Source organism: Etheostoma spectabile, chromosome 6, assembly GCF_008692095.1.
Source record: "Etheostoma spectabile isolate EspeVRDwgs_2016 chromosome 6, UIUC_Espe_1.0, whole genome shotgun sequence".
NCBI lineage: Eukaryota > Metazoa > Chordata > Actinopteri > Perciformes > Percidae > Etheostoma > Etheostoma spectabile.
The window spans coordinates 25,605,235-25,628,933 of NC_045738.1; the positions used below are offsets into that span (position 1 = coordinate 25,605,235).

The 23,699-nt window shown below is 40.7% G+C and overlaps 1 protein-coding gene and 2 long non-coding RNA genes across 3 annotated transcripts in view; 2 read left to right on the forward strand and 1 right to left on the reverse strand.

The window, feature by feature from the left end:
* The window catches only part of tsnare1 (T-SNARE Domain Containing 1), a 188,897-nt gene that overhangs the window by 113,475 nt on the left and 51,723 nt on the right, over positions 1-23,699 (reverse strand). The window contains exons 2-4 of the mRNA XM_032517696.1: positions 21,674-21,795; positions 1,945-2,022; positions 943-1,012 (exon numbers count right to left, since the gene is read on the reverse strand). Coding sequence (XP_032373587.1) covers positions 943-1,012; positions 1,945-2,022; positions 21,674-21,758 — 233 coding nt within the window. The 5' untranslated portion in view covers positions 21,759-21,795. The remainder of the gene's footprint in view (positions 1-942; positions 1,013-1,944; positions 2,023-21,673; positions 21,796-23,699) is intronic.
* LOC116690625 (uncharacterized) lies at positions 2,209-12,093 on the forward strand. The gene is made up of 3 exons (XR_004332313.1): positions 2,209-2,335; positions 5,100-5,106; positions 12,083-12,093. It is a non-coding gene; the product is annotated as an uncharacterized LOC116690625 (long non-coding RNA).
* LOC116690623 (uncharacterized) overlaps positions 16,742-23,699 on the forward strand; it is a 15,795-nt gene continuing 8,837 nt past the window's right edge. The window contains exons 1-2 of the long non-coding RNA XR_004332311.1: positions 16,742-16,779; positions 18,417-18,419. This is a non-coding gene — a long non-coding RNA (uncharacterized LOC116690623). The remainder of the gene's footprint in view (positions 16,780-18,416; positions 18,420-23,699) is intronic.

Sequence of the window (23,699 nt, forward strand, 5' to 3'; positions counted from 1 at the left end):
TAGAATTCACCACGTTAGAAACGCGTGAGAAAGGCAGATCATTAATGCGCCAGGGAAATGCATCCAGCCAGCCATCGCCTGTATGTATAGATCTTTGTTCTGAGTTAACTTTTAAGCATAATCATTTAATGTTGTAAAAGGAAATGTTAATGGAAACTAGGTTGCTTAGCTAATTACAATATTTTGCTGTTTATTCCCTAGTTTTACTCTCTCATCTCTCATCACTACCGCATGTGTATGGATTCAGCACAACATGAAGGAAATAAATCTGCTGATAAGGAATTAATGCTTCTTCGTGTTCATGAATAGAGAGAGTTTAGCTCACTGTTTAGCTGGAGTTGTTACACCTCAGCGAGAACAGTACAACTGTATTTGAGTGCAGTACATTGTTACTTTCCACCATGTGAAAAATAATAATTAATTTAAGTATTTGCCACAGCATTTATGTTTTACTTGCTCTTGGTGAACTTTCCTTCCTGCTGTCGAGTCTGTTTGGCATTATGATGTGCTGAAGCATGCTGTGTCTGCAAAGAGGCGGTGAGTCAGTCGGGGGCGCTGTCCTCCAAACACCGCCCTGTGTCCTCTGCACACCAGTGAATGCCTAATGCGCTAACAAAGACAATGACACTCAAGGGGTGCCGGCCATTAATCTACTTAGACGTTTTGCCGTGTGCATTTCCACGATTACAGGGGCGGGTCGAATTCTATTAACCGTGAGATTTGAGGGTTTTCTGCCAGGAGACGGCCAGGAAGATGGCGGCTTACCATTCTAACCACTGACAACTAACAAGACCATTTCATTTCACAAACTTCAAGAGTCTTGCTTCTTGCAGAGGAATACGTGTGTGTGTGTGTGTGTGTGTGTGTGTGTGTGTGTGTGTGTGTGTGTGTGTGTGTGTGTGTGTGTGTGTGTGTGTGTGTGTGTGTGTGTGTGTCACTCACAGACTCTGTCGTAGCTCTGCCGTATCTCTAGATGTTCCCAGTGATTGAAGATTCTTCTCTAGTGTGACAACTGGAGGAACAATACAATATAAACATTTATTGTTTGTGAGACTCACTCACGCACGCACGCACGCGCACACACACACACACACACACACACACACACACACACACACACACAAAAGATGGAGATGTGGTTTAGAACTCCATCACCAGATCTATATAATCCTGATTTAAACGTAGAACCACAGATCTAATTTAACACCAGCCCTTGTACTAATTTGGATCAGAACCATCAACCCAAAACCTAAACCAGATCCAACCCAAATGTAGAGAAATAACTACTTCTAATTAGGTCTTATTACATAATCATCACCATCATTGTTTAGATATGGCAACTTTTAATTCTATAAGTACGTGGTCAGACTGTTGAGCTAAAGCAATGCTAGTTGTTGGCACCTGACCCGATACAAGTTCATAGCAACACAAATTACAAAAGAAAAAGAAGAAAGAAATGATGGCGGGGTTAACTTTACAGGATGTGAACTTGTATTATTACATTATCTGGGTCACATGCAGTGATATATAAACTAAAGATTTATCCTGGAATTCTTTACAAACTTTAATTTGTTTGAAAAAGCAATAACTACAAAGTTATATTAAAGTTTGACTGAAAGAGACCAATTATATCGGCAATCGCAATTATTTGAGACAATTACTTGTACAGAAAAATATGGAATTGTTACAACTCTACTTTTAATCTCATCCCAGAACCATAGTTTTAATCATTTTATAGAAAAGTCCAGACCCTAATCTACCTGAACTCTCACCTACCCTCATCCCTAAAGCCAGATCTGAATCTTAGAACGACTTTGAAGAGAGGAAGACCAAGGCCAATATGTCCCTGGAGCACAAGGACAAATACACACACACACACAAGCACACACACATGCACACACATACACATACAGAGACAGTTTTAGAGATGAGTGATCTTTTTACCGTTGGCGTTGATCTGGAAGATATTGGAGGAGGTCTCCTGAAACACATCTTGCAGTTCTGAGGGGCTGACCTGCGTGGCTTTAGAGAAAACATGATATCAGCAAACACTTCTCAGCCCAGTGGAGCATGACACTGAGAGCGGATCACACAGCAACGGCACTGTGAGAAACTCAGCACTTTCTTTTATCGAAACTGTGGGTTTACATCGTTCCAACGTATGTTATGCCTGCATTAATTTGGGCCGTGCAATTCATCAAATGAATATTGGTTTGTTTAAAGAACCTATGTTTTCTAAAGACAAAGACCAATGGGCCAACAAGATATGGGCTAAGCCAAAATTGCGTATTTTTATGATGATAAAACCTGAATATGGCACAGAGAATTATGTTGTGTATATATAAAGGCAAAGATCTCTATGTTCTCAGTTGGGATCTGGTGTGTTACCTTTGACTGTTGAAAGAGGACGGTATGTTAAAGTGGTAGGGGGAAAAACGGATCTGTCCCATGTGTTGTTTGAATGATAGAAAACAGAAAATGAGTTCCGTTTAGTTTTCTCCTATCCTTTTTATTGTGTACAGCGTGACTCTTTGTTAGCAAGATAAAAGCAGATATTGATTTGGTAAAATATGGATGATGGTCAAAGATTGAGATGGCTGTTCTCATGTGAAACGGATACATTAGCCAGTTATGTTGAGAAAGCCTGGGAGAAGAGGAAAAACACTCTTTGACAAGGATTTGTTGTTTGTATATACTATGTGTGTGTGGATGTGTTTGTGTATGTATGTTTATGTGTATGTGTGTATATGTATGCATATATGTGTATATATGTACAGTATATATTATGGGTGGGGGAAAATTTGACACAGCATAGTATCGCAACATGTTCAGTGTCAATACTGTATCAATACACCAATGTAGACACCCTGGGTCCTCCTCCCCTTCCACCTCCAGTCATTATCACTTAAAGACATCCTGGGTCCCCCCTGGGTCCACCTCCAGTCACTGTCACGCAAAGACACCCTGGGTCCTCCTCCCCTTCCACCTCCAGTCATTATCACTTAAAGACATCCTGGGTCCCCCCTGGGTCCACCTCCAGTAACCATCACCCAAAGGCACCCTGGGTCCTCCTCCCCTTCCACCTCCAGTCACCGTCACCCAAAGACACCCTGGGTCCTCCTCCCCTTCCACTTCCAGTCATTATCACTTAAAGACATCCTGGGTCCCCCCTGGGTCCACCTCCAGTCACCGTCACCCAAAGGCACCCGGGTCCTCCTCCCCTTCCACCTCCAGTCATTATCACTTAAAGACATCCTGGGTCCCCCCTGGGTCCACCTCCAGTCACCGTCACCCAAAGGCACCCTGGGTCCTCCTCCCCTTCCACCTCCAGTCATCGTCCCCCAAAGGCACCCTGGGTCCTCCTCCCCTTCACCTCCAGTCACCGTCACCCAAAGGCACCCTGGGTCCTCCTCCCCTTCCACCTCCAGTCACCGTCCCCCAAAGGCACCCTGGGTCTTCCTCCTGCTAGACGCTCTGTTGACTACTTCGGTCTGGTCTTCGGGCTCCTTCACCGCCTCCACCAGTGCCTGGACTCCATTGGGGGGGATTGTCTTGGCCTCCTTACCCCTTTTACAAATTATTATTACAATAAACCTTTGCATATCTACAAACAAGTCTCTCCTAAGTGAAATTGAAGTAGTTTGCCGTTCAAACTTTCAATGATATGTTGAAGTTTGTTTCACCAGTAAAAAAAAAAAAAGTGTATTCAGTACATCAGAAATCAAGGCCCAGCTCGCTATCAATAGCTAAAGTAGCACTCTTTTGTAAAGTAATTGCCATTTGCCAAAATGTTCATGGTACACTGTGTAAGGGTTTTGCTTGTCCAACACTTTGGTCCAGACTGAAATATAATTATATATTAATAACTAATACTGGATGAATTGCTATGAGTTTGGTACAAACAAAGGTGATTCCCTGACTTTCTGTTTAACATCGTCAACTTCAAATTTTGTGTCTTTAACCATATACCTGCAACAACAATACCATTTTAGTTTTTATTTGATAGGGACCAAGCATATTAATGAACATTGTTGTATAAAAGATACCATGTAAATATGCCAGAATTATTAAAAATATCTATTTTTCTTCTATACCATTCCTATCAGTCTTAACGGTACTTAAGCTTTTGCGTTAAGTCTAAATCAGAGATTTACTATCAGAAAGTCCTGTGTTTGGTCTTTTTGCTTTCAGCGTAAAACTAAACCCAGACCGTCTGCGCCAGGGTGTGATTGACAGCTCAACCAGCCCAACCAAACCAAACTAACCCAGCACACGCACCAGGATTCATTGAAACCAAACCAAACAGGCTAGGTGTAAAGTAAGTACATTGATATAGTGGTCACACATCTGGATGCATTATATATACAAGACAGGGGACTTAAATGATAATTCTAAAAGAAGCCATTTGGTAGGGAAATGGATTCTGTGTGCTGATGTTTTGTTCGCAAAATTCAACTCAATGGTTTTCTATTCATGCAAACTCTGGCAAGTGAGGATTTGGTAGTGGCAGCATGTAATTAAGCAACACTGTTGCCTTTTTGTGCTCTGTGCAGGAAGAACCTGGGCATGAGTAGCACCATTTTATTTGACATCTCAGTCATGGTGACTAGTGCTGCTCATGCAATATGCCCGACTTTACATCAGACTGAGCTGACTTGTATAAAATAAATGTAAATACTTGAAAGACCTGAATGGACAATTGTATTGAAATACTTTGCATTGTTGTTATAATGAATACATGTGGAAATTGAATGGACATCAAAGGCAGCCGGAGCCTCTAATGTTGAATTTAACTGCTGTGATTATGGGGAAAATGACATGGCACTAAGCCACCGGCTGGCAGCCGGAGAGCCGAGTCTCCTGTACAAGTCCTGTGGGCAGCGCCGTTTTCCTTTTTCAAATGCACATGTCATTGAAAATGACAGGAAGTGTTAATGGCCTGGAGCCATTACTGAGCGGCCTGAAATCAACATCACAACCTGTACAAGCTGCACGCACAAGCCATCTCGCCCACCCTTTTGTCAAAAAACTGCACCCGGAAATTACTGCAATTACCACAGGTTTTTTTTTCTGTTGTGGCCAACAGTACAGGGGTATAGATAGAATGTAGAGGTCGAAAAAGCTCAAAAGTTCCACTTGGTGGATTAAATATTGGCATCCAAAGAGAGACAGTGAAGGCAGAGACCAAGCAGAGCTGGATAATAAAACATATTTACGGCGCGGGCTGAAGGAAGAACTGTGAGATCACCAATGTACATCACAAGTCATTAACTCTACTCACCGAGTTACACTGACAAATCGTCCAGGTGATAACATGATGGCATGCAGTCAGTCGAGCAGCGCTACAACATTGTGATACATTTGGAAATCGGTAATTTTTCAACTGGGAGACCTTAAGTGCATTTTTTATGTTATCTCAGCACACGCACGTCTCTAACACACACTTTGTCCACCTGTCATGGTGTGATGGATGGATATCCAGTGGTACAGCGGAGGTGGCCCGGTACATCACAGGACCAAAGTATATTTTTGCATATATGTTCAGTGCTAGGATCCCACACTCCTACTCAGCAATGGTTGAAACTGCAGGCTAGTAAATGCTAGGTTTGTGGTCCATCCATCCATCCATCTGCATCCGCTTATCCGTTGTCGGGTCGCGGGGGCAGCACTCCAGTAGGGGACCCCAAACTTCCCTTTCCCGAGCCCACACACCACTCCGACTGGGGATCCAGAGGCGTTCCCAGGCCAGGGTGAGATATAATCTCTCCACCTAGTCCTGGGTCTTCCCCGAGGCCTCCTCCCAGCTGGACGTGCCTGGAACACCTCCCTAGGGAGGCGCCCAGAGGCATCCTTACAATGCCAGAACCACCTCAACTGGCTCCTTTCGACGCAAAGGAGCACGGCTCTACTCCGAGCCCCTCTCGGATGACTGAGCTTCTCACCTATCTCTAAGGAGAGGCCAGCCACCCTCCTGAGGAAACCCATTTCGGCCGCTTGTACCCTGGATCTCGTTCTTCGGTCATGACCCACCTTCATGCCATAGGTGAGGGTACGAGAGAAAATTGCCCGAGATCGAGAGCTTTGCTTTCTGGCTCAGCTCTCTTTTTGTCACAACGGTGCGATAAACAGAATGTAATACCCCCCCTGCTCCGATTCTCCGCACCAATTTCACGCTCCATGATCCCCTCACTCGCGAACAAGACCCCAAGGTACTTAAACTCCTTCACTTGGGGTAGGTTTTTGGTTCAGTTCCTATATTTTGGTCCAATCGCGTTCTCACCTAAAGTGAGCCAAACTCTAGAGCATTTGGAAGCAAACCGAGACCCCGGTTTTTTATTAGACCAGAGTTCATTTGTTTGGTCCGGGTAAGAGTTTAAATGAGCTTTCACATCAGCCAAAACCACCCGGACTATCCAACCAAACACTCCTACCCAAACGAGGTGGAGTTACAGGAGTTGCGGAGGTGCTGTGTAGGTCTAGCCTAGGCAGTGTGGAGGTAGTGCTGGGGCCGGAACTGGAGCCGCCGCCAGATACTCGCCAGAACTGAATGATGGCTGTCGCTTGCTGGAGACCGTTCACAGCAGTTAGATGTTTCTCACTCTTTGCATGAGACTCCAGCGCTCATACACCCAACATCCCCATTTTAATTGATGTCTTGCATAAAAACCGTAGCCTTTAAATACGTTGTTAGCAACTGGCTTCATCCAAGCCCTGAATTTAGCCTACAAAGTAAAACTACCACGGTGCATAGGCACAGCCACATCTCATCCTTTTTTCTCCCATCTACACCACACATTTTCTGCTTATCTTTAATATCGGTATTTATATTATTTTATTACAAGTACTTACTTTTCAATATTTATGGTCACAGGTTAATATAATTTATATTATGCTACCAACTCTTGCTTTTTTACTCTAATTACACATTCAATTTAATTTTAAAGTCACTTACACCGCAATATTGTTTCTTGTATCATGGCACAATCACAATACTTCCTACTTATACTTTCTACTCCTACCCCTCTTGCCTTCTTCACAGAATATACAGTCGGAAAACATGAAAAAAAGTTAGAATGTGAAATATGTATCGTGTCAACTGCTGTGCTTGTTTGATGAAAGAGTTGAAGACAAATACATTAGGAAAAACCAAATGCATTGATTTGCATGAATCTACTGACTTTATATGTAACCTTATTTCCTAACCCGTGTTTGGTAAACGATTTGGTTCGTTTCAGCAGCTTTTAACCCTTGAAACTTCTCCCTCACATTAACGTGTCGACACGTTAACGTGGTCATATCCGCAGGCCACTTCAAAGCTCTGCTGATATGCACAGCCTTTACAAAATTACTCGTGGATAAATGCAGTCTCTCTGTGGTTTAAGCAATGTGTCTGATACAGTACAGATACATAACTTAGATTTTGTCCTATATTATATCCACGCAGAGATATGCAGAGGCCTTTTGGAAATACTTATGGAGGGTGTAAGAAATCATATGATAAAATGGTAGGACCGAGAGTCAATAGGAGCTCTTTGTGCCCGTACTCAGTAGACAGTAGACATACACTGTAAAAGATTTAATGTAAAATTTACAGTAATTTACTGGCAACAATTGGCCAACAAGTTCCTGTGAATTCTTTTTACAGTAAAGGTACTGTACTTCCATTTACAGTATTTTATGTATTCATTGTAAAATACAAAACAATTAAACACAACATATGATAAAAAAGTCAAAATACAGAAGTTTACTTGGCTATTTACAGTACTATACTGGCTATATTGTGATTTTTTTACAGTAATGCTTAGACTACTGTGATTTTGTCATATCGACAAGCTTGTAATGTACATTTTACAGCATTCTACTGTAAAAACCATATACAGTAGTGTGACTTTGAAAAAAAGGAAATAACTGGAGATTTCACAGCCATTATTTACAGTGTGGCATGATGCGCAACACATTCTCACTCCCATCTCGTAAAATACGCGAGCTCTTTATTAATGCTGCCATCAGTCTGTGACTGGTCCGAGCCGGGCCCTCGGCTGGACTTAAACTCCCAAGTGACCTGGGTACTGTATTTACAGTGACAAACTGGTCTAATAACTTTTATGACATCTCAATGACACATTTCAAATGATTCCCCTTCACTCGAGGTCACGTGAATTATTCATGACACAAGCATTTGACAGTGTGATCAAAATTCATGACATCTTAATGAAATTCCAAATTGTGTCACTTTACTTGAGGTCAAGGAAAAATATCCATAACAAAATCATGAAGGTCTCATGACAGCCAATGGAGAAACCAATCACGTATGACAGCCTAATGTAGTGTTAACAACTAAAGCTCAAAGGTTTCTTAAAGGTTGATAATTAGGCCTGCCATGACATATTAATGACATTTTATGTTGTCTTGCTTATTGTCGACATGTCATAACAAAGATGTTGACAGGTCATGTTGTTTTGCTCAATGTCAATCATACAGATTCCTGTGATTCATGTTCATAAACAGTGTCATGCCAGTTTTATGCACACCCCTTCAAATAAAGAGTTACCAAAATAACAACCATCATTTTGTAAAGATGTATCGAAGCAGTTGATTAATGATCAATTTCACTTAATTTTTTTAATCTTTTAAGTTTCCCCTCGTCAGTCCGAATCATGGAGATATGTCCTTTAAGGGATTACATTTTCAGTACATTACAGTATCATATATGTCAAAATATGAGACTAGTGTCTGAAAGGGACTAAGGGAATATAAAGTTTTAAGGCAGGGTCTCACTTTGCATGTTCCCAGTTGCTAATGATAAACTCCAGTGAGCTGATTGAAGCTAGATGATGATCACATTGGCAATGTGGTTGATTAGCTTTTTCTCATTTTTAAGCAATGAATAATCAATACCAAGTGCCCCTATTTCTCCAACTGTAATGAGTGTGAGTCCTGAGCACGCCAGGGATAAATTCCCATCATGTCTTCACGGAGTAGCTTGTCGATAGCACAAATGTGGTATCTGCAACATGTTCAATTATACTCTCAAATCAGAGAGGGACTTAATCAAGAGCTCCTGTCTCATTTTGCCTGAGGTCAGCAGCTGTCTCTATTCAGTGAGGAGGGACAGATTTTACTCTTCCCAAAAATCTGCAATTTAGCCAATGAACAGCTGACTGGGGGAATGAGAGCCTGGCCTGATCCCAACAGCCGGCTCAGCAGGTGGAGCTGACGAGGTTCGGGTTTTGTTCTCAGTAGTATTTGACCAACACACATACCCAGTCTCTAAAGTAAACTCCATTGTATCAGATCAGAGAAAATTGACAACATTATATACCTATTTTATCAAAAGTATTTGAACCTTTTCAGTTATTTTCTGGTTAACATTGCTTTTTCAAAGACATAACGCTGACATGACAACCTCAGTTTTGAAAACCATGGCCAAAACCGAAAATGGTGGTGGAGTCTGCGATTCTGGAGAAAGATTGATTTTGGAACTCAGGACCCAAGCAAATTAGATTAGATATACTTTATTGATCCTAAATTGTGAAATGTCAGTGCTACAGCAGCAAAATATCAGACACACGTACAGACTATCAAGAAAAACTAAATAGGATAGAATACAAGAACAACAATTCAAAAATACAAAGGAAAGAAATGTACAAACATTTAGGTTGCAAATAAAAATGTATATCTACTTAAATAGTATTTCTAAAGATGTAGAAAGGAAGTTAGTACAGTAACTCCAGATTCTGTGAGTATCGGCTTAGCCCTCTAAGCGCCTGCTTCCTTTGCTCCCCTAATGGCTAAAGAACAAGCTGTTATTTTGGGGACTGATTGTTGGTCTCGTTGCTATTTCTTTGCAGGTGCGTCCGAGCTGAGGCCCACCCGGCTGCCAAAATACTGAACGCCACTGCCAATACAGCTTCAGGAAGGCTGTCACACTGTTGACATGCTCTAAATGCAGCTATATATTTTGCTTAAACTCAGATGTACATCAAGTTTCTAATTTCATACATCAGTGATGCCGCAGTACACAAACTGGTACAGCAACATCATTATGGACAAGCAGGGTTATTTTAAGCAACAGGAAACCATAGGAATACAGAAAAGATTCACCTTGACATCACTGGAAGGAGGGGTGCATACACCCCACCCTCCACACACACACACACACACACACACACACACCACACACACACACACACAGTAACGCATGGGTGAATATTTTTGTTCCTTTGATAAAAGCTTCCTCGTAATTTTGCCTCACTCCTCTGCTCAGCGGGAGACAATTGCAAGGTGTGAGGGACGCTTTGCAAAGATAACAATCATTAAGTCATTAATTTGATCTAGCTTGAACATTTAAAGAAATGCAGCAATTATGTGAGTCCAACTTAAAATCAAAGTTAGTTGAACACAAACTTTGAGTTTAATGTTTTTTGTCATTCTTAATGAAAATTTTAACTCAAACTGATAAACAGAAAGAGAAGTGAATTTAATGGGCCGCATACAGATAAAAATAGATATCTTCACTGACATTTTTATTTAGTCTAAACCTGATTCTTGAAATTTTGCTGGAGTGCAATTACTTGTATAATCTTCATCTTATACCTGCTTTGAGTTCCACTGCTTTGAGTTCTGGCTTGGCTATTACAAGCTGCATCACTACCTTTTACCTATTTTTCATTTTTTAAATATCCACTCTGAGACTATATTTTATAAGAAACCTAGGGAAAAAGGTGGCTGATCTTCATACTTTGAGGTTTTTGGTGGATACTATCTCGGCGTACTTCGTCTGCTGAAGCCTGAGGATTTCCTAGCAGAGAATCTCAGCACACCCAGCCACACAAGAAGAACCAAACCAGCAACCAAAGTAATGGAGAGGAGTTGGTGTCGCTTTCACAGGATCTAATGTGTCAACGAAGGGTTCTGTTCATGCAACTTCTGCAGCAGAAGGAAAACAACTTCAAGACTGTTGTGGAATTTCTTGTGCACAAATACTCGAGTTGACAAATTGACCAGGGAGACACAGGAGCTGAGAAGCAGCCTGCAATCCTTCCAGAAGGACATTGATGATCTAAAATGAGAAAATAGAGTCGGAGAAAACAATTGCTTGTGCTGAAACCAAAACAGTGCCGGCGAAATTGGCAGCGAAGTGAAAGAGGACTACTTGCAGGGTCAAACAAAAAGGAATAACCTTGTTGTGGATGGCATTCCTGGGGCCCAGAATGAAAGCTGGAAGGAGACTGAGGACAAAGTCCGTTGTGTGATCAATTAGAAACTTCACCTGGACAGCAGTCAGATGGTGATTGAACGTGCACATTGGACTGGCAATCCATGCGGATATTCTGGAAAGAGACCTATCATGACCAAATTCCTCAGGTACAAAGATAAAATGGCTGTTCTGGAAACAGCCCCTTTATCTTTGTTATCTCTATCTTCTTTTTTATCTTTTAACTCTACATTTTTTTGGGAAGTAAGGATCTGAAAGGCACCAACATCTATGTGAATGAGGACTATATTTAAGCTGTCAGGCAAAAGTGTAAGGAACTCATTCCAGCCATGAAAGCTGCCAGAGAACGAGGTGACATAGCCTACATCCGACATGACAGGCTTATTGTCCATCCCTCTGCCCAAAATCACAAGGACTAGAAAGGCAGCAACAGCCAGGAGCTGGAGCGAGAGACCAGTTCTCTGGTTTCCTTAACTTGAGCTCATATAGACTGATCTGAACTACATTTTTTATGGATAGTAGGCCCTGTTTCAAAAGGTCTTGTAATGGTTCATTTGAATGTCTGCAGCATCAGAAAAAGGTACATGAACTTAACTATCTGATAACAGAAAACACCATTCAAGTCTTGGCCGTATCAGAGACCCATCTGGATGCTGCTGTTCCTGACACTGAGATTTCCATTGATGGCAATAAGATTTTTAGAAGGGACAGGAATAAGCATGGGGGTGGCATAGCATTATATATCAGAAATAACTTTCGGGCAACACTATGCTCTGAGTTTATCTCAAATAGTTTAGAATCTCTGTGAGTTAAAGTGCATATTCCTGAAGGAAGCAGTCAAAATTAGTTCTAAAAAATAGTGAGGAATCCAAAAGAAAAACAGTGTAACACCGGGACAAAGGGCTAGACATATACACACAATGTTCTGCCAACAGAAAAAGACAACACAGAGACTAAACACACCAGGTACCGAGGGAGGAACAAGGGACAGGTGACACGAGGGCTCAGGAACAGGTGGAACACATCAGGGTGATCAGCCAATCACAAAGGCAGGAAAACACAAGGCAGGAAGTAAAACAAGACATGACATGGGAGACAAGAAACTACAAAATAAAGCAGGAAACTGAAGCATGAAAGCATACGCAAGGATTAAAACCGGGTAAGACGCAACAGAGAACACAAGAGACAGTAAACAACCAGGAAACTGGGACTAAATTAACACAATAAAACAGGAAAAACTATGACAGAAAATCACAACCATGACAAATACCATACTGGAAAAATACTCAATACGCAAAGCAAAAGCCCTTCATTGATAATGTTACTTGAGTGAGAGCATCGGCAAAATGTACTAAAAGTAAAAGTAATCAATGCAGAAAAATGTTCCCATTGTAGAAAGAGTAAAGGATCCAACCAGCTGTGTGTTTAATGGTCTCATCATCTCAGCTGGACCTGGAGGCCGTTATATTGTTGCTAGGTTACTATATAATAAAACATCAGATGTTATAAACTATGTGTTTAGTGTGCAGAAATATTAATGTGGAAAGTAACTAAAGCTGTCAGATGACTGTAGCGGAGTAAAAGTACAAAATTTCTCTCTAAAATGTAGCTGAGTGGAAGTAGAAAGTGAATACAAGTCCCTTAAATGTGTACTTGAGTACATTGCTTGAGGAAATACTTAGTTACTTCCACCACTGCATAATGTGTTTTTGTTAGTGTGGTCCAACCCCAGTTTGACAGGACATCCTGTAGGTAGTTTGATTGGTTAACTATTGGCTAAATAAATCCATATGCGGTATCTATGCGGAACATTGAACCTGGTCTGGTTCTCATTAGTTATTCAGATTCCATGTTTTAATGTGTGAATTCAAATAGTGAGCAGCTTTGAAAATTACCTTTTTACTGTCCTTCTAAAAACTAGATATGTAAATTCCTCAATGTGACACACATGCTGAACAATATGGAGTTTCCATTATGATGTGATATCATATGCACATACTGAATTAAGACCTTCTAGCGCTTAACTTAGACACTGACAATAGGCATCTGACTGTACACTCCAGAGACTTGGGCTACGGTGCACGTACTGTATATCATCTCTTTTCTTTCATTTCATTTGGTCTTTTGTAAAGTTCCAATTCATTGAGCAGTCATACTGTAAAAAATGTTATGTTCACAAAACCTTTCATCAAACGTAACCATCAAATACAGACCGCATGCAAAAGAAAATAACCTTTATCCTGCAATTCATTTCCTAGTGTTTTTCAGCAGAATCTCTAAATCTGACTGAATTCCCTAATGCAAGTATGGATGCACAAGACCATGATATGCACAGCTGCATTCTTTAAAACTTTGCACTTTAAAGTGCTATTTTTTGTTTCTTATTATATGCACCATGAAGTGAATTCATGATAAAAAAACAAGCTAAATAGATTTTTTGTAACACTTAATCAAACATCCCACTGTACTGCCATGAATATGTCATTACCTTTGCATATAGAAATTCAAGAAACGACCTGCATAGAAAAGCTGTGTGCTTTTGTTGTCTTCTAATCCAACAAAATGTCACGACTCTATGTTGTAGAATATCGATAACAGGTGTTTTCCAGCGACAGGTATTCTCAAGTTGAATACCAACATTCATTTCAGATTTCCCGGAATCCACACTCACCTGCGTTTACTGTGAGTAACAGAAGGGTAGATTTCCACTACCAGAATCTTTTTTTTTTTTACAATTCTACAATCAAATTTCAACAAAGATCAGATTTACAGAGCATGCCGTGTCCTGCCGCCTAGTGGTATTAGTAGTTTCCAGAGCATTCAGAGAGAAGGAGCAGAGGGCACGCTGAAGCCAAAGTCGATAAATGTGCTCATTTAAGGCTGGACTTGAGATCAATGGTGTTGTCCAGTCGGTTAATCCGTGCGTGGCTGTCTCACACATGTCCCACTTTGGCTGCTTACTGCCCATCAGCAGTGCATGGAGCAGCAGAAGCAAGCCATCATCACAGCCCTGTCACACCCAGTCCACCATCTTACTTCATTCAAGCTTAATAAGCAGGGCTATGTCTTAATGGAGCTCCTCACACGGAACTAATGTGACCACAACATGGGTCAGGTCCTACACCATGAACCAGGTGGGACTCCTTGAACTGTGAAGGTGTGTGGGGGGGGTGGGATGCTGTTGTCAAGTAGGGCTGAAACTAGGGCTGGGCAATATATTGATAATATATTGGAGTGTTTCCACTATTTTGATTTTGTAGTGGCGGCCCTCCATGGCAACACTTCTGCCGCCACGGTATCAGAAATAGAGCAGACACACACAATGTAGTTACGGTTGCCTTTTAAATGATCCTGCCAACATTATGCACCTCCCGTAGGCCGCCGCTCACATTGCAATTTAACAAGTAGAACTATTCCGAGGTTATTGGGCCCGTCCAGTTTAAGTCCACGTACTGTTGAGTTGGAGTTTATTGTCAAAACCGCCCTGCCACATGTATTTCATAACTTGACGTATGACGTATTTCAAGTCATTCTATTAGGGTAAAGAAAGCCTGCAGGAAGACTCAGCTCCATTTGGGCCAGTTCTCAGTAATATTCAACCAGCTAAGCTGCTTGACTCTGATTGGCTAACAGCTAGCCAATGAGAGCCTGGCTATTAGCACCCTTTACCCAACTCATGAATATTGATGAGCTCAGGCAACATGACGTCAGACATCTATTTCCTCAACTATTTCTTTCCAGTGGCTAGAGCTGACAGAGGAGGTAGCAGTTCATCTTCACATTCACATCAAAACACACACACACACACACGCACACACACGCACACACACGCACACACGCACGCACGCACGCACGCACGGACCTCACAGATTTCACCTTTAAGTGAACAGCTCCAGGATGTTGTTGACCACCCTGTCCCCACTGCTAAAAAAAAAATCCTAAAGTAAACACTGTGTTAATATTGACATACGATGCTAGATGCAGAGATGGGAAAAGTACTCACTTTCCGTACTTAAGTAGAAGTACAGATACTTGTGTTTAAAAAATACTCTGTTAAAGTCAAAGTACTGATTAAACTTCTTTACTCAAGTAAAAGTAACAAAGTACAGGCTTGGAAATTTAATTAAGTATAAAAGTAAAGTAGCCTTAGAATGACACAATATTTTTTGCAAAGCTACCTGGAGCACACAAATGTACTAGAGAGACGCTGAGGAACTTCAGTGGACATGGAGGGTACGTTATATTGGCAATGGCTAACTTTAAATGGATGTCTGCCATAGGCCTAAAACATAACATATGATTATTATTAGACAGACACTGGGACTCCTGGTTAAAAAGATTCTGACTCATTAGCAAGATATGAATTCAGTTGTATCTGTAAGAATTCACAGATTCAGTTTCTATTTTTAATCTTCCCCCTAATGTAAATGAATCTACTGTATGTGCGTGTGCTCAAATAGGCTTCTGGAAAGAAAATAAAGGATTAAATATGAATAAACAACTGAACGAATGAGGAAGTTCCCCAGCACATTGGCCAGGAGTCTTTCTTGATGCCTACTGTTTACATCTCTTTCAGATAAGGTCGAGGATGATGGGAATGTATTGCTGCTGTTGCCCTTTTTTCTTCATTCAATCATGTTGATCCATACTACTGTGCTAACGTTAGCGCCATCCATACTACTAGTGCTAACGTTAGCGCCATCCCATACTACTATGTGCTAACGTTAGCGCATCCATACACCATGTGCTAACGTTAGCGCCATCAAGCCTCAATGATTTACTGTGAATGAATGCTGAATCTGTTGAGTTATCTTAGGTGCGGTCAAATGCAACGTACCGTAGATATATTCCCATCCATTAGATTGAATATGGTATTGATGACATAAACAATAATAACAAAAACTCCAGTAAAATGATGTGAAAGTTGAGGACTAGATTAGGACTGGAAAGCTGATTCTGGTGTCCAACTTGGCCCCAGGTGTATCTGTTAAAACAGACGGAGACAACTTCTCTCTAGCTAAGGTTCCATCCACTTGTCAATTGAATTACAGAATCTGAAGTTTGGTAAAAAAAAAAAAAAAAAACTCATGCGAATAGAGCTGGTGAAAGTGTTGATGCTTCATGAAGACCAACGTGTAACCCAGCTAACATGTGAAGACCACACCAAAACCACGAGCTAACAGGTGAAGAACACACCAAACCCACTAGCTAACTTACTTTAAATGTGAAGAACTATAGTCCAGTAACAGGCTTAAGTGAACTGACAACATGAGTTATACAACTTACAGTTCTCAAAGACTCACACACACAATCTCAGCTGGTTATCCTCCGGACAGCTTGCCTCTTTTTCTTTTCTCTCACTTTTTTCTCCGTGTGGCGCGCGCACCCGCTCGCGGTGTGTGGCGCGTGTCCGCGCTATTCTCCGATAAGACGACCACTTGTACAAAACTAAAGTAACGAGCCAATTTTGTAAAATGTAAGGAGTAGAAAGTACCGATATTTGTGTTAAAATGTAAGGAGTAGAAGTAAAAAGTCGCCACAAAAATAAGTAGTAAAGTAAAGTAAAAATATCAGAAAAATCTACTTGAGTACAGTAACGAAGTATTTGTACTCCGTTACTTCCCATCTCTGGCTAGATGTCATCTTAAATTTTGAAAGTCGTACTATCGTGATATGAAGTGTTGTCTTTTCCTGGTTTTAAAGGCTGCATTGCAGTAAAGTGATTTAATTTTTTGAACTTATTAGATGATTTTAGCTGTGCTATTATTTGCCTTTACCCACTCAGTCATTACATCCACATTACTGATGATTAGCAAGCACTCATCACAGCCCTGTCACACCCAGTCCACTGTCAGTGGAGATTAATAAGCACAGCTATGTTTTAACGGAGCTCCTCACAGGGAACTAATATGGACACATCATGGGTCAGGTCCAACACCGTGCACTCTGCCGTCTGCTCAGAGAATGGGACTCAAGGTAACGTTCATTTAGACCTTTTTTTAAAGTTTTGAATGTAAGAAATATGGGTTTCTTTCAACCAAATGGCCCAAAAAAAATAACACGGAAGTAGGTTCTATGGAACCCATACAAAATTTAAAAGAAAAAGAAATTCTGATTATTTCCATAAAAATGTGGGTGTTTGATTCAATTTTATAGCATTTACAAAAAGTTTTTGAGTTGGATTGGTTTCCAAACCGTAAACTTTGACTGTCTGTGATCCACTCAACATCCTCAAATCTTAACTAAAAGTAAAAAATATTTACAATTTCTGCTTTTTTTTTAAACTTAAACGCTTTAAACAAAAAGTGTCAAAAGCATCAAAAAAAGGGGGAAACACTTTCGGAAAAAACAACAAAATCAACAACTCCATGGCGATGTAAGACAACACAACGGTTAAAGTGGCAGTAAGCGACTCTGCGCGAAGATTGTTGATTTTTTTAACTCAACTGCCAAACAAATGCCACTCATTCTCACAACTTACTTACTTACGCTCCAAAAAACCCTAAAGAAAATATTTGTAATTTGCGATATTAGGCTATATCAACAATTTGAATAATTGGTGCGTCAAAAGCAAGGCAGGGAATCTCATGCATGTATCAAAGACTCTCAATTACTTTAAAATACCTACAAAACTATATACACATATGGTATTACAATCATACTGTGACAACTCTGGGCGATAATGTAAACTGTCAAGCATGAAATAGTGAGCTTTTTCACCCTTTCATGTTCAATACAGCGTGTATTAAAAACAGCATATGGCATATCAATATGTGTTGATATTAAAGCTGTGTTGTCCTGTCATCCTGAATGAGACACTCCACTGTGCTGGAAGTGACACGCCGCCTCTCAGAGTGGAGGGTTGGGAGTTTTTTGCCGGGAGAGGGAGGAGAGAGATTAGCCTAAAAGACAGCTCTGTTAGAGACTTAACCTGGGCTTTGATCATTTCCTGAGCTCCCCTTCAGATCAGCCTGAGCAACAGACGGCAAATCTGACAGGCTCCTGCTCTACCCCCACCACCACCACCACCACCACCCATATCCCTCATAATGTACCCAGGCTTCACTGTGATCAAAGACCCCCCTTTCTGGTGGCTGAGGCTCCCATCTGTCGGCCCACAATAGAGAAGACTGGGAGAGAGAAGCTGGCTGTCAGGCTGAGTGAAAGGGAGTATTGGAGGGCACACATATCAGTACAGAATGTTGGAGTCCAAAGACAAAAAGCATATGTGATGTTTATTTTTCCCCCTGACACATCCTCCGTCACTGCGTATCTATGCAGCATAATGGCTTGTGCAAGCAACTCCCAAAACGGTCCAGTGGGATTGGTATGAACATACATTCTGTATTTACTGCTATTAATGCACAGTACAAAGCAGATTGATAAGGGGCCTGTTCATTCGGTGCCGACTGGCCACATCAGTGTTTCCCACAGGTTGAGAAATGACTTGTGGTCGTGGGTGGCGGGGGATATGACGGCGTGGCGCGTGATGGCTGGATTCAGTAGTCAAAAGAAGGTTTATGAACTATTTTTTTGAAAACAATGACTACAATACAGAAAAGACCTGAGTCTTTATTAAATGAAGCTTAACACTAACAGCAGTGGATTGCACTAAATTGTATGTTCGGTAATTTGAGCTTTTTCACAAATTGACTAAGATTGTGGTTGCCTGAAACACACTGCTGCATTCACACTCAGCATATGAACAAAGAATACACATTGACATGTTGATCAAGTTTTACATAGTTAACAATGATTCCGCATTAGTAGCTACAGTAAGGGCGAGGGAGGGCAATTTTGCTTTCATCCTAACATTGAAACTTCATTCTTGCTGGAACAACAATACACCTTATGTTACAATAACAATGGGAATCCTTTCATCAAACCTGCACTGAAGCATGCATGTGTGGATTTTAGCCTTGTTTCATTTTGCATTGTTACTGATGACATTTATTTTTTTTAAATTCAGAAAAATGTAAACAATCCAGGAGAATTCTAGCAGTCAATCCATTTGGAAATATTCAAATCCTAAACATTAAAAGAAATACACCCTGCATTTTAAGCCACGCTAGCATGCTAACAGGCTCACAACGGCAATGCTAACATTATGATCTTAAGCAGGTATAATGTTTGTAATGTGTTAGCATACTAACATTTGCTTAGCTGAGGCTGATGGCATGTCAGTTTTGCCGTTATTGAGTCATACACAAAAAGGTATTGGCCAAACTGAAAACTTCTAATGAAGGTGTTGAATGAAAAGTTAAGAAGTCAGTCAGATCTGTCCAATCTGAGGACTATGGTTACCTGGTCCTCAAATCTCTGCAGGGTAAATCCAGACAGCTAGCTAGACTATCTGTCCAATTTTCTGTTGACGACCAAAACTACGTCTGAACGTACACCTGTTCCACCAAAACAAGTTCCTCCCGTTGCTCCGTCCGGTGCTTAGCACCACCCAAGATGATTGTGATTGGTTTAAAGAAATGCCGATAAACCAGAGCATGTTTTTCTCCTATCCCAGAATGCTGTGTAGACTAGCCAGACCTTCCTCTGCAGTGCAGTGGAGGAAGGTCTGGTGATGTGAGAATTGTCCTTGTAATCTATTTATCTAAACATATATGTCAATCAATCAATGTTCTCTCACTCTCTCACACACACACACACACACACACACACACACACACACACACACACCTCCAGTTTGGCTGGGAACAAGTTTTGCCTCAGGGGCTGTCTTGCTCCTATCCCATTACTAGGCTAATAAAGCAAGGACAGGATCAAATTCAATAAAACGGCTTTTTACACTGCTTAACCCTTATGAAAACATTTGACCTCTGCTCAAGAGCACACACACACACACACACACACACACAATGGGAATTTTTATTTAATTGGTAGGAAAGGGTGGGTTCATAAACATAGAGATAAGCCACATATTTTCACGTTTGTAGAGCACTTATTTGTGCTTTTCTTTCCATGTAATTGTTGTATTTTTTTTACTCATTTACATATAGGGTTGATTGCATGAATAAGTATTTATGAATGGTAAATGTGTTGTGATCACTGGCACACTTGACTCTGATGAACTGCTGATGAGTAGGTGTGTGGGACTCAAATTCATGCATGCTTTCATAGAACTTCAGTGTTGACATGCAGCTGATATTTAAAACACTTGAGTGCTTCTGTTATTCCCAGTGATGATATGACGTTCAATACAAAAGGCTTCTTTGCTCTAACATTTTCTTTTTATTCTTCAACTAATGAATTTCTAATATGTCTTATCTGCACTCTACCTCAATCATGATTTACAATTTCTCTAGCATGGAGGGATATTTTCACATTTTTCAAACTGGACCCTTTAATCCTACCCAGACCCTGTATTTTTAAATGCAGAGCATGTCAGGCAAATGCATGTTATACACATTTACATATTAGTAAAATATGGTTAGATTGCCTCAGATTGTACTACTGTTAACATAACACAAGATTACAAGAACAAGATACGAGTGCAGTCATCACCCTTTTTGAATTGTACTGTTCTAAGAAAGTCCCCAAAAGTCTTTACTTTAAAATTACAGCTGGGAAAACTGTCCTTGTCTTCAGTGTGGTGGAAGTTACAGGATGCATTTTTATTCAGATGTCCTGCCAAGTCTTTGGTCAGTTAGGATATAGACACAAACATTCACCTTTAGCGTCTGTATGGAACACACTAGGCTGTAAGATGATGTAGTATAAAGAGCAACAACGGTTGTGTGTAATATGAAAGCCTAATCCATGTGAGGTGCTCGGTTGGGGGTGTGGATGGGTCAAACAACACAGGACTTTCTTGTCTCAATCTGACGCTAAAGGAGACTTTTTGCGTCAATAACGAAACGCCAAAGGCACCTGACCAGGGGTCACTTCTTGACGCCATGGGAGTGAGAATGTGTCGATACCATTTCTGTACACTTTCTTGAAAGGGAGGCTACACTTCGTCCCATAGCGATGTAGAACTTAACTGAAGACAGTGATTCTAAATCGTGGCTGTTTCTGGTGATTTTTGGATTACATCTGACTGTCATGACCAATAGATTCTCAGCAGACTTTGACATTTTGGGTTTTATTCCAAACCTTGGAAGAAAGCACCGTTCCCAGTACATCGTACCAAAAGATTACGCACTGAGAAGTTACCATTGTTGGAAAACAATCATTGACAGGATAGTTAAAGATAGAAAGATAGAAGATAGAAAAGATAGAAAAGTTGACAACTGCTGCCTTACACCAGAACTGAATGCACTGCAGAGGGTAGTAACAAAAATATCATCTTGGCAATTGTCTTATTCTTTTATGGTAATTAGGCCAATGTCTTCAATTTAAAGTGATAACCTTTGTTGTAAAATACTGCATATAGGACCGTTTTGAAGGCATCATAAAATGACATTTTCATGAAGTCATGAAGGAATCCATATTTGTCCTTACCTACTGGCTGGTAGCCCTGCCTCGTGGGACCTCCAAATGGGTTGCGACTGCCAAAGGAGTCTCCGTCAATAGACCCATACGACATTCTGCCTGATGGTTGGGGGTGTGTCAGCTGCAGGCGCCTGGGGAAGAAACAATAACAAGAATCCAATCAACAAAACTATTTACTTCTACTTTGCTACATCTTAAAATGAATGCTCTCACTACACTGACAGTAAAAGAAGAAATTAAGGGTGATTTGTACAATGCTGTTGTAGACATAATCCCTGTACAGGTAACATTACTAGAAGAGGGCTGGTCCGCTTCTTACCATAATATACAGTATGTATGTAAAATCTTTAACATCACCCATATTCTAACGCTGAAATCTGGGTGAGCTTGAGTTTCTAGAAGCCACCACATCTTTAATTTGGTCAAAAACAAGCCACCATGCCACAAAATATACTTCTCTTTAAGCCTTTAAATCAATGACTGTAAAAAGATCTGCCAAGAGACTTAGCACATTAACACCCAACCTTAAGTGGATAATCTTTTGAAAAATAGATATAATAATATTTCAGTAGATTTCAATCTAGGGTTGGTTGAGTTAGCATCTATCAGGTAGTAAGGTGTTGACACACTAAGCTCTGTTGCGACCCATCGACCCCCGTTAGCCTTTTTTCAGAATGGGCGTTGGCCATGTCGGTGAGAGGGATCACTCTGATTGGCTGTTCACCTTAAGTGAAGTGCACGAGAAGAAAACAGTGAGGAAAATAACCAAATGACGGAAGTCAAGAAGGCACTAGCCTAGAACGATGACAATTAATTTAACTTGTAATCGCCATTCCTTAATAAATGTAGGTTTCTGGAAACAAAAAGAAAAGAATTTGAGCTAGCCATCCAGACTCTGAAAATGTGGATCGGGAAAGAATATGTTTAGGGCATTTCCTCTCCAACTGAGACGTTTTGGGATTGATTGGCAGGCCATTGCTGTAGACAAGGTACCCACTGAGATACACTGGTAGGAGATAATGAGGTGTAACCATGTATCAGCAGATTTGAATAGCTCACGTTGCAGAAATGTGACAAAAATTCTTTTGTCACAAAATTCCTTCCCAAGACTATCCTGCAGAGCCACCGTTGCTGCGTCCGCAGCTTAGCGCTGCCCAAGACAATTGTGATTGGTCAGTTGTGAACGAATCGAAATAAGGCATGACAAATGTAATGGTAGCAATGTCAAAGTCTTACATTCTAACATATAGTTGTATTTCTGCAAAGGAACTGTTATGTACTCAACGTGTGCGTGGATGTGTTAGTAGAAGAAAATAATTGAAATGGTTCGAAGCAGGGCTGTAGTTCTTGAGTCTGAACTCATATTCGAGAAAATACATTTTTCTGTTGTCTTGGACTGACTTGTCTCGGACTCGGCCATTGGACTCGCCAAATAGTCTAGTTGGTCTCAACCGAGTCCAGCACTATATGCTTTCCTCTAAAATAACAAAACCATTGATTAAGTGCACTTGGACAGAAAACAGATATTGGTTTAATTCATAATCCATCTACAACAGGAATTGACATTGGTCACCTGGTATATGCCTGGCTGCATCAATCATCAGACATCAATACTTTTCATGGATACCATGGGTTGTTCAAGACAAGTGAAAAGTTTAAGAACGGGAATATGTCCATATTTTTTGACACGTGTGTTGCTTGTTACAGGTTACATTTTCCATCGGCAGTCTAGAATGTTCTTGTTACCCCAGAATAAAACAACAACAGTTAAAATGTGAAGTTGCACCTCAGCTTAAAGTGAAATTGTGATACTTAAAGTAAATAATATGGCCTAATTTGATCCCATAGTGTTGAACTGGCCTTTTTTATCACAAAGAATAATAAAGCAAAAAGATCATCTTAAAATAGAAGATATACTGCCTACCACGTCACATAAATTATGAACAGGTAGGTAAGTGGTTTTGAAGAGGATTCTTTTTTTTTTTCTGTCTCTTTCTTGACCGTCTATCATTTGTACTCGGTCTTAACTTGGACT